This window comes from Vitis vinifera, chromosome 18 (genome assembly GCF_030704535.1).
Source record: "Vitis vinifera cultivar Pinot Noir 40024 chromosome 18, ASM3070453v1".
In the NCBI taxonomy this organism is placed as follows: Eukaryota; Viridiplantae; Streptophyta; class Magnoliopsida; order Vitales; family Vitaceae; genus Vitis; species Vitis vinifera.
Window position 1 is genome coordinate 8,103,236 of NC_081822.1, and position 12,496 is coordinate 8,115,731.

A 12,496-nucleotide genomic window follows, 5' to 3' on the forward strand; every position below is an offset into this window, starting at 1 on the left:
TAGACACATAAAGATAAAAAATATACTATTATCCTTTTTTCATATAGTATTGTATCTTGTTTAGAATACATAATCACTCTAAGTAATTGTATTACCCAATAAATTATACCTAGTTTTAGTGACGGAACCAACAATTTGATCTAAGGGTGGCGACTTTTAATACATATATGGATTTAGCCCAATAGTCAAGACTTATTATTGTTGAGGGAGACATTATTAGTTTTGAGTTTAAATCCTCCTATTGTAAGAATTGAATCTTTTATTTTCTAACATTTTCACAAGGGGAGATGGCTCCCCTAGGCCCTACTTGGCTCAGGCCGGTGCCGAGTTTATTGATTGATGGTGTTTGAATCTATTTATTTTTTATTCTTAACATTTTCAAGGGGTAGGTGCCCTTAGGCCCAATCTAGTTCTACTAGTATCTATTTTATTGATCGATGGTGTTTGAATATATTCTTTATAAAAATTTTCTATTTTTTATTTTAGTTAATATTTTATTTAAATTATTAAGTTAGTTTTAAACTGCATGCATTATTAATTTATTGCATCAAGTACAATAAAATAAGAAAATAATATACTCTATCCCACTAAATAAGTTCATTCAACGGTATTTCAAAAAGTAATTTTCAAATGATATAAGGAAGTTACAAAATTACACCCAAAAAAAATTCTCTTTCAGTTAAATTATATCTTATATTTAATTATTACTAAAAATAGAATATTTAATTGTACTTTTATTCATACCCCATATTATTATAATGGATGATAAGTCGGTATAGGTAGATTAATACTATGATTGGTTTCAAAAAAACTATTAAGAAAAGAAAAAAAATATTAAAAAAAAAAGGTTTTTAATATCTTATTTTAGTATGAAAAATAAAAAATAAGATATAATTAAAATTAATTAAAAACTTATATATTTTTAAATTATTTGATATTGACATAAAAAAAAGTATATTAACTTGAATGAGTTTAAGATAGTATATAAAATAATTTATCAGCTTTTAATCTTTTTTTTTCTTTTACTTTTACATTATACTTAAAAAGATATATAAATGGAGAAAAAAATATACTAAATAAAATAAATTTATCTATATATAAAAATAATTTATTAATTTAAAATCTATTTTTATTTCCTTTAACTTTTCTTTCCTTTTCTTTTTTTTTTTTCTTATATTTCTTTTTCCATATTTTCCAAATACTTCACATATTGCTCCACTCCCAATTTTTTTCCCTCCCCTCAAAATTTCAAAACCAAACATAAAATACAAACACAAGTGTAAAGTTTGTATCTTTGTGAAACTCATGTAATCTTGACCATAGGAACCTTCCCACACAATTAATTTCCTACAAAGGAAGGTGGCAACATGTCATTGGGTGAGTGTCTTAGGAGACAAAATGGGCTTTTTTAGCTTTTGTAGCAGTTTTAAAAAATAATTATTAAAAAATGGTAGTTGAGAAAATATTGATAGATCTACGGTAATTTTGGTCATGTGGAAGGTGTCTTTTGAAGAGAAGAGACACATTCCACAATTTTCAAAATCACGAAAGAATTGAATTTAAGATAAAGGTCTCTTGAAAAGACACTTTTCATATGGCAAAAAATCCAATATGCATTAAAGGTATCTCTTGAAGAGACACCTTCCATAATTTGACAAATTTGAATGTCTCATGATTTTAAAACTAAAGATATCTCTTGAAGAGACATGACCTTTTACGATTCCTAAAAATTTTAATTTATACAAAATGTGTCACTTGAAGAGACACTTTCCACAATTCCACAAATTCCAACATATACTAAAAATTGTAGAAATGATTTTAAAGTGAAAAATGTCTCTCTTCAACATAAATTCGAAATTTTCTACTGTGTATGAAAAATCGGGTTTATACCAAAAGTGTCTCTTCAAGAAACACTTTCCACCAGAAAATTAGATTTATACTAAGGTATCTCTTGAAAAGACACTTTCCACAATTCCACAAAATTCAATATATATTAAAAATTGTAGAAATGATTTTAAAGTGAAAAATGCCTCTCTTCAACATAAATTCGAAATTTTCTACTGTGTATGAAAAATCGGGTTTATACCGAAAGTATCTCTTTAAGGGACACTTTTCACCAAAAAATTGGATTTATACTAAGGTGTCTCTTGAAAAGACACTTTCCACAATTCCACAAAATCCAATATATATTAAAAATTGTAGAAATGATTTTAAAGTGAAAAATGTCTCTCTTCAACATAAATTTGAAATTTTCTACTATGTATGAAAAATCGGGTTTATACCGAAAGTGTCTCTTTAAGAGACACTTTCCACAATTTTCATACATAGTAGAAAATTTCGAATTTATGTTGAAGAGGGATATCTTTAACTTTAAAATCATTTCTACAATTTTTAATACATATTGGATTTTGTGAAATTGTGGAAAATGTCTTTTCAAGAGATACCTTTAGTATATATCGGAATTTGTGGAACTATGGAAAGTGTCTTTTTAAGTGATACCTTTTGTATAAATTAAAATTTTTAAGAATTGTAGAAAGTGTCTCTTCAAAAGACTTCTTTAGCTTTAAAATCATGAGACATTCAAATTTTTCAAATTATGGAAGGTATCTCTTGGAAAAGACACCTTTAATGCATATTAGATTTTTTATCATGTGGAAAATATCTTTTCAAGAGACACCTTTAATATAAATCCAATTTTCTGAAATTATAGAAAATGTCTCTTCAAGAAATACTTTTAATTTAAATTCAATTCTTTCATAATTTTAAAAATGGAAGGTATCTATTCAAAAGACACCTTCCATGTAGCGTTGTAGATATATCAATATTTTTCTAACTACCATTTTTTAATAATTATTTTTTAAAATTGCTGCAAAAGTTAAAAAGGCCCCGACCGGCGGTTGAAGGGAAAATGCACAATTATTGAAGTGGAAGGAGACTTTTAACCTTGTCTGTGGAAGCTGGGTCGTTTTCAAAACACGAGGCTGCAGCTTGGAACCTGGGGCATTCATATTCCATCATCATCATTGTTAACATTTTTATTCCATCTAGCTTTCATCTTCCCATGGGAATTTCTACCATCCGCACAAGTCAAGAGCGACTTCGTCTTTTCCATAAATATTAGTATTATTTGTGTGCTCCTTCCCAGAATTTGATTCAAGCTCAGCATTACGGCCTTTTCAACTGATCCAATTTCATAGATCACATGGATGCGCCAGTTCTTTTGCTTCTTCTCACTCTGCTTCTATCTTCTCCACTTCCATCGTCCACCCTCGACAGTTTGAGTCAAGGCTCATCCCTCTCAGTTGGGAAGCCTGAACAAGTTTTGATTTCACAAAGTGGAATCTTCTCAGCTGGCTTCTACCCCGTCGGTGATAATGCTTATTGTCTTGCCATATGGTTCACCAAACCATCCTACGAAGGCAAACATATCGTTGTTTGGATGGCAAACCGAAACCAACCAGTTAATGGGAATTTCTCAAAGCTTTCCCTGCTAAAAAGTGGTGATCTTATCTTAACAGATGCTGGGCGGTTCATAGTTTGGACCATAAAGAGGGTTGGGATTTCTCCGGTGCAATTACACCTCTTCAACACTGGTAACCTTGTGCTGCGTACCTCGGATGGTGTTATTCAATGGCAAAGTTTCGATTCACCAACAGATACCCTTCTCCCTCACCAACCACTCACCAGAAATACGAGGCTTGTCTCTTCAAGAACCAAAACCAACTTTTTCCCAGGGTTTTATTATTTCTATTTTGACAACAATAATGTCCTCATTCTTGTCTTCGATGGGCCAGACGCTTCAAGCATTTACTGGCCCCCATCGTGGATGGAAAACTGGCAGGCGGGAAGATCGGCATACAACAGCAGCAGAATTGCATTACTAGATTACTTTGGCTGTTTTTCCTCAACCGACGATTTTGGGTTTCAGTCCTCGGATTTTGGTGAGAAAGTCCAAAGAAGATTGACCCTGGATATTGATGGCAACTTACGATTATACAGTTTTGAGGAAGGGAGAAATAAGTGGGTTGTTACTTGGCAAGCCATCACGCTACAATGCAACATCCATGGAATATGCGGACCCAACAGTATTTGTACCTATGTGCCTGGTTCTGGGAGTGGAAGGAGATGCTCTTGCATACCTGGATATGAGATGAAAAATCGCACTGACCGAACTTATGGATGCATACCAAAATTCAATCTTTCTTGCGACTCACAGAAGGTTGGTTTCCTCCTACTCCCACACGTTGACTTCTACGGCTATGATTATGGCTATTACCCTAATTACACCTTAAAGATGTGTGAAAAACTGTGCTTGGAAATATGTGGCTGCATAGGATTTCAATACAGCTATACTTCGGATGTTTATAAATGTAATCCTAAGCGGCTGTTGCTCAACGGATACCGCTCGCCTAGTTTTGTAGGACATATATATCTAAAATTGCCTAAAGCTAGTCTTCTTTCCTATGAAAAACCGGTTAAGGAATTCATGTTAGATTGCTCAGGCAACCGCTCAGAGCAGCTAGTAAAATCTTATGCAAAAGCCCACGAAAATGAAGTGTTATTAAAGTTCATCCTCTGGTTTGCGTGCGCAATTGGAGCAGTTGAGATGGTTTGCATCTGTATGGTGTGGTGTTTCTTGATGAAGGCCCAGCAAAACACCAGTACAGATCCTCCAGGCTACATTTTAGCTGCCACGGGATTCAGAAAATTCACCTATACTGAGCTGAAGAAAGCAACACGGGGTTTCAGCGAGGAGATTGGAAGAGGAGGAGGTGGGGTTGTATATAAAGGTGTCTTGTCAGACCACCGAGTGGCAGCCATCAAGCAGCTCAGTGGAGCTAACCAAGGAGAATCTGAATTCTTGGCAGAAGTAAGTACCATTGGGAGGTTTAACCACATGAACTTGATAGAGATGTGGGGTTATTGCTTTGTGGGGAAGCACAGGCTCTTGGTTTATGAATACATGGAGCATGGATCACTAGCACAAAACCTCACTTCCAATACACTTGATTGGCAGAAGAGGTTCGATATTGCGGTGGGCACAGCAAAAGGCCTGGCTTATTTACACGAAGAGTGCTTGGAGTGGGTTCTACACTGCGATGTGAAGCCTCAAAACATACTCCTAGACGTTAATTGTCAGCCAAAAGTGGCAGACTTCGGCCTGTCAAAGTTACAGAACAGAGGAGGAATCAACAATTCGAGATTGTCGAGGATCAGAGGAACAAGAGGTTACATGGCTCCAGAATGGGTTTTGAACCTCCCCATCACCTCCAAAGTAGACGTTTATAGCTATGGTATTGTGGTTCTGGAGATGGTTACCGGCCGAAGGAGTGCTTCAATGGCCATCCACGGTACAGATGGCATAGGGGAACGTCAGAGTTTGGTGGCATGGGTGAAAGGGAAGATGAATGGAGCAACTGCAGTTGCTTCGTGGATGAAAGAAATCCTAGACCCGTCGATGGAAGGCGAATATGACATGGGTGAGATGGAAATTCTAGTAGCAGTGGCTTTGCAATGTGTGGAATTGGACAAGGATGAAAGACCCACCATGAGTCACGTGGTCGAGACGCTTCTCCGCCCTGAACGTGGAAACAATCTTCACTACTAATAAATTAATGCCTCGTATGGGGCCCAAGTGAGGTGGCTTTCTGTCTTTTCTCAATAGTACAGTAATTTAAAAAAATTATGCTTAAATTATTGTAGTAGAAGAAGTTATTACAAATATATGGTAGTTTTTGCCACATAGGAGAGAGGAGAGAGGGTGAGAGGGTGAGAGAGGAGAGAGGAGAGAGGGTGAGAGAGAGGAGAGAGGAGAGAGGGTGAACGGATAAATTTTTTTAAAAAAGGGAACTCGTCTCTTAAAGAGACGAGTTCCATGAAAAAAAAAATCCTATTTACTCAAGGGAACTCGTCTTTTCAAGAGACAAGTTCCATGAAAAAAGACAAGGGAAAGACGAGTTCCCAGGGAAAAATAATATTTTTTTTTTTAAATTATTTTTTATTTAAAAAAAATCCTAAATTAAATTTAAAAAAAAAAAATTTTCTAAAGGGAACTCGTCTCTTTGGGAAATTTTTTTTTTTTTAAATATATTTTTTATTTAAAAAAAAACCCAAATTAAAAAAAAAAATTCCTAAAGGGAATTCGTCTTTTCAAAAGACAAGTTCCCATGTAAAAAAATTTTTTTTTTTTTAAATATATATATATTTTTTTAAAAAAATTTCCTAAAGGGAACTCGTCTCTTGAAGAGACGAGTTCCATGGGAAAAAAAATATTTTTTTTTTAAAATATATTTTTTGTTTTAAAAAAAATCTCAAATTAAAAAAAATAAAAAAAAATCGAAGAGACGAGAAAAAAAATATTTTTTTTTAAAATATAAGAGACGAGTTCCCTTTAGGAATTTTTTTTTTTTAATTTGGGATTTTTTTTAAATAAAAAATATATTTTAAAAAAAATATTTTTTTTTTCCTATGGGAACTCGTCTCTTCAAGAGACGAGTTCCCTTTAGGAATTTTTTTTTAAATATATATATTTTAAAAAAATATATATATATTTTTTTACATGAGAACTCGTCTCTTCAAGAGACGAGTTCCCTTTAGGAATTGTTTTTTTTTTTTAATTTATTTAATATATATTTAAAAAAAAAAATTTTACATGGGAACTCGTCTCTTGAAGAGACGAGTCCCTTTGGAATTGTTTTTTTTTTTTTTTTTTTTTTTTTTTTTTTTATTTGGGATTTTTTTTAATAAAAAATATATTTAAAAATATATATATTTTTTTCCCATGGGAACTTGTCTCTTGAGTTCCCTTTAGGAATTTTTTTTTTAAATATATATATTTTAAAAAAAAAAATATTTTTTTTTACATGGGAACTTGTCTCTTCAAGAAACGAGTTCCCTTTAGGAATTTTGAGGAATTGTTTTTTTTTTTAATATATATATTTAAAAAAAAATAAAGAGACGAGTTCCTTTTGGAATTGTTTTTTTTTTTTTTTTTTTTTAATTTGGGATTTTTTTAAATAAAAAATATATATTTTTTTAAAAAAAAAATTTTCCCAAAGGGAACTCGTCTCTTGAAGAGACGAGTTCCCTTTAGGAATTTTTTTATTTTATTTTTTTTAATTTGGGAACTTTTTTTAAATAAAAAATATATTTAAAAAAAAATATTTTTTTTCATATGGGAACTCGTCTCTTCAGACGAGTTCCCTTTAGGAATTTTTTTTTTTAAATATATATATATTTTTTTAAAAAAAATATTTTTTTTACATGGAAACTCGTCTCTTGAAGAGATGAGTTCCATTTAGGATTTTTTTTTAAATAAAAAATATATTTAAAAAAAATATTTTTTTTTCCCATGGGAACTCATCTCTTGAAGAGACGAGTTCCTTTTAGGAAATTTTTTTTTTTTAATTTGGGATTTTTTTAAAATAAAAAATATATTTAAAAAAAATATTTTTTTTCCCATGGGAACTAGTTCCCTTTAGTTCCAAATTGTTTTTTTTTTTTTTTAATTTGTGAATTTTTAAAAAAAATATATATATATTTTTTTAATGAGAACTCATCTATTGAAGAAACGAGTTTCCTTGAAGAATTGTCTTTTTTTTTTTTTTTTTTAATTTGAGAATTTTTTTAAAAATATATATATATATATTTTTTCATGGAACTCGTCTCTTGAAGAGACGAGTTCCCTTGAGTAAATGGGGAATTTTCTTTAAAAAAAATATATTTTTTTTTTCATGGAACTCGTCTCGTCTCTTGAAGAGACGAGTTCCCTTTTTTAAAAAAATTTATCCGTTCACCCTCTCTCCTCTCTCCTCTCTCCTTTCTCCTCTCTCCTATGTGGCAAAAACTACCATATATTTGTAATAACTTCTTCTACTACAATAATTTAAGCATAACTTTTTAAAATTACTGTACTATTGAGAAAAGTCCGCTTTCTGTACCTGTTCCGCCCATTTATGATATTTGTAAAAGAACAGAGTAATTTTAAGTAGAATAATTGAGAAGCCAAATCTTTTGATACAACATACAATATAATTATATTGAAGTGTAAAAAGATACAACTTGGTTGTAAGTTTTAATCTCAACCTTCTCAAATGTTAAGCAAAAAATTATTTAATTTTTTTTTAAAACAAATCTTTAATATTATGTCACTGTATTAAAGTATTTCTTAAGAGGTAACTTGATTACCAAAAGTTGATATTATTTTTTAATTCAAATTTATAATTATAATTTATAAATAAATTTTTAATTATTATAAAATACAAAACTTCTTACTTGATCAATTAGAATGGATGATCATTTATTCCCTTATATCTCTTCAATATTGTTGCTACCCACGTGCCTATTTTATATAAGATAAAGATTTTACTAATAAATATTACATAGAATTTTGTTCCCAATATCTGTCCTTCATTGCTTAGGAAATTTTGATGAATGTGAAAGGGAAATGGAAAATTGTGGGTCACCATATAACATAGAAGGACAAAAATGGCATTTTATTGGTCTTGCATAGATGGAGGTGGAAATGGGGCAACACATCAAATCTGACATGGTGGATGACATGTAAAATACAATATTAAATAATGATTGAAAATGAAATGAATCGAGTCACCCAGCAAAAGTCTATTTTCAAGTATTTCATTAGATTTTTTTTTTTCAACCCAGGACCTCTTTCTGTAAATTTATTATTAAAAATATTTTAATCCCTAACTTTTTGTGAGTGTCTTTTCGTAAACCTGTTGACCTAAACTAATTGAGGTTATGTTTGGCTTTCCCAAAAGAAACAAAAATACTAAAAATATAATGTTTTTTCTCTTATTTATATATTTTTAAATTATTTAATCTAAAACAATGAAAGGTAAATAAAATTTTATAAAAATAATTTATTAATTTTAAATTCTTATTTTATTTTTATTCATTTGACATACCTTCGATAATTAGTATAAAATTAATATAAATGTTTCATATATAATCAGTTTACATACAATATATATTATGTACAAACTTGAACATAATGAATGAGATAGTGTATGTGCATAAAGAATGTACGTTAGTGCATTGGTGTAAAATTCAATAAAGTGTTTTATACATATTTTGTACAACTAGTATACACCCTTTGTACATTGTTAACAAGGGAAAAAAAAAATAGATAGAAGTGTAAGAGTAAAATCAATGTATTCGTTTCGTTTGAATCAAACAAGAAAATTGAAAGAAAATATTTAAAATATATTTATGATAGGGGCCTTGAAGTGTATCTCGTTGGCAATGCATATCTTTTATTGATCAAACACTTTTTTTGCTTAGCAAAGAGGTAGAAAATGTTTTTCAATGATTTGACATGAAATTCAAATAAGAAAACAAAATGTTAACAAATAATTTCAATTACTGAAAAATAATATTTGCAAACATTCATTCTTGATAGTTGATTGGATTTTATAATACTCGGATGAAAAACATATATAATGTGAAACCTTGGACTCATTTCACAGTCAATTTCTTTAAATTTTAATATTACAAACTAAACATTTGTACAAATGGTACAAGTTAGTATCTTTTTATGTAATTAATTATTGTGAAGACATTTTATCTTTTTCATTTACCCAAGAATAATCATACTAATATAAACAAATAATTTTGATCATGCACAGATAAATATTCTTCTTCTTCGCTCTATCTCATGTGGTTGGATTTGGAGCATGGACCGTTTGTATTATTCAATTGTGGAAGACCAATTTCAATGAGTTGAAAGACCAATGGGCCATGGGGAGCAATGTGGAGCAAGGGTGTTCCATCTAGCATTTGCAGATGGTAAGCCCTTGAATTTCCAATTTTAGACACAATGTAGGGTCTTTCCCAATTTTCTTAGAGTTTCCCGGCTCCCTGTTCAACCGTATTCTCAAAGACCTTTTTGAGGACTAGAGTCCCAACCTTGAAGGCACGTGATCGGACTTTTCGATTGTAGTGGGGCAACAACTCGTTGCTGGTAGGATGCCATCCAGATGGATGCGTTCTCTCTTGCTTCATATGAATCCAGGTGTCTTTCAAGTTCCATATATTCATCTTTTTGGTCTTCAATGGTAGTTCGGGTTGTGGGCATACCTATCTTTGTGGGGATAACTGCATCCATCCCATAGGTGAGGATAAAAGGAGTGGTTCCCGTTGGTCGTCCGGGCGTTGTGCGATAGGCCCACAAGACTCCGGGCAATTCATCAACCCACATTCCTTTGGCTTTTTCCAACATTTTCTTTAGTGTAGAGAACAAGGTCTTGTTTGTTGCTTCTACTTGTCCGTTACTTTGAGGATACTGAGGACTGGAATACAATTTTTTTTATCTTCAGCTCTGAACAAAAGGTTCTGAAGGCAATGCTATCAAATTGTGGCCCATTGTCAGCTATAATTGCCTGTAAAATTGCGAACCGACATACGATGTTTTTCCAAATGAACTTGAAAACGTCTTTGTCTTTGATGTTGACATATGTTTCTGCCTCTACCCATTTGTTGAAGTAGTCAGTGGCTACAAGTAGGAATTTTTTATGTGCGGCAGCGACGGGCAAGGGGCCAACTATGTCTATTCCCTATTGCGCAAATGGCTAAGGGCTTGTGATTGGATTCAGGACCTCAGAGGGCATGCCTTTGGCATTGATCACACCTCTTAACGTAGTTCACAACGTCTTGCTTCATGGTGGGCCAATAGTATCCTTATGAATGAGGACGATGTGCCAAGGTTTGTCCTCCTATGTGATTGTCGCATACGCCTTCATGCAATTCCGCCAATACATATTGTGTTTCTATATCGTTTAGGCCCCTGAGGTATGGTCCTCCAAATGATCGCCTGTAAAGGTTGTCCTTAATCAAAGTGGAACAGGTAGCTTGTACTCGGATCTTATGAGCTTGTTTGCTTTCTTCAGGAAAATCTCTTATTTGGAGATATGTCTCAATTTCGTTCATCAGTCAACGTTTGCTTCATTGGTAGTGCACACGGGTGTGACAACTATGGATGACGTATCCTGGATGTAGACGCGTAATAATACTGCTTCCTTCACATAGAGAGTAGTTGTTATTCCGGCTAAGGTGTCAACCTTGGTGTTTTCTGAGTGGGGGATTCTCTTGATGTCCCACTTGCTTAATTTGTCCAGGCAAGTTTCTTACCTTTAAAAGGTACCGAGCCATGCACTCGTCCTTAGCTTCATATTCTCTCTAAATTTTCCCAACAACTAGTTAAGAGTCATTTGCGTATTTCAAGCTTGGACGGTGAGAAAGTCAGAGCAAGGCTAAGTCCGACGAAGATTGCCTTATACTCGACTTCATTATTAGAGGCTAGGAATCTGAGCTGGATAGCCTGTTCCAACTACTCTCCGGTCGGGGATTGTAAGAGGAGGCCCATTCTATATCATAAAGCCCAGGATGCCCCGTGAGAGCTTGGACCTTGATGAGGTTTTTGGTGTGTTTTGGATATGAAGTCAGCCATGACTCGCCCTTTCATTGCCAGCCTGGGTTGATACTTGATTCTATACTCACTTAGTTCAATGGTCCACTTTACCAGTCTCCTGGATAGGTCTGGTTTGTGCAGAATGTTTATGAGTGGTTGATTTATGAGTACAATCACTTAATGAGCTTAGGAATAGGGATGGGGCTTTTGCGCAACACTCCTCAAGGCTAAGGCTGTTTGTTCTATCTTTGAATACCGGGTTTCTGTGTCAACCATTGCTTTGCTTACGTAATAGACGAGCCTTTGCTCCTTGTCATTTACGCAACAGAATAAAACAACACTGACAACACAATCAAACACTGCTAAGTACATGTATAATTACTCACCAAGTTGAGGGCTACTTAGAATGGGAGGCTAAGTAAGGTAGCGTTTAATCTTCTCGAATGCTAGCTCACAATCACTTATCCACCTTGTCACGTTAGCTTCTTTCAGTGTGAGGAAGAAGAACCTTAACTTGTCTGTAAATCGGGTTATAAAGTGTCCTAATGCAACTAGTTGACACGTGAGGCGTTGCAAGTCCTTATTACAATTTGGGGTGAACGTCTCCATGACGACCTTGATTTGGTTCGGATTGACTTCTATCCCTCTTTGTGTAACCATGAACCCTAAGAACTTGCCTGCATTGACTCCAAAGGCGCACTTGGCTAGATTCAGCTTCATATTGTACGCTTTCATCAAACGAAAGGTTTCTTGTAAATGCCAAGCGTGCTTGCTCCTGGTTTTGCTTTTTACCACAATGTCATCGATATATACTTCCACAGTCTGGCCGATTAATGGCTTGAAAACTTTTGTCATTAGTCTCTGGTAGGTGGCTCCGACATTTTTAAGTCTAAACGACATGACCTTGTAGCAATATATTTCGTGTGGTATCACAAAAGAGGTCTTCTCATCATTTGGTTGGAATATGGGAATCTAATGGTAACCGGAGAAAGCATCTATGAAAGAGAGTATTCTATGCCCAATAGTGGAGTCGACTATCTGGTTTATCCATGGCAATGAGAAGCTATC

The 12,496-nt window shown here is 33.2% G+C and overlaps 1 protein-coding gene across 1 annotated transcript; it reads left to right on the forward strand.

Moving 5' to 3' along the window:
- Positions 1-3,077: 3,077 nt before the first annotated feature.
- On the forward strand, positions 3,078-5,724 carry LOC100254036 (putative receptor protein kinase ZmPK1). Its single transcript, XM_002283091.4, has one exon. It carries the CDS (start codon positions 3,203-3,205, stop codon positions 5,606-5,608), a length of 2,406 nt encoding a protein of 801 aa, XP_002283127.1. The 5' UTR covers positions 3,078-3,202; the 3' UTR covers positions 5,609-5,724.
- The last annotated feature ends 6,772 nt before the right edge of the window (positions 5,725-12,496 follow it).

Excerpts from the sequence above, each read along its gene's own strand:
- LOC100254036 (XM_002283091.4), top strand. The coding sequence starts at position 3,203 with ATGGATGCGCCAGTTCTTTTGCTTCTTCTCACTCTGCTTCTATCTTCT.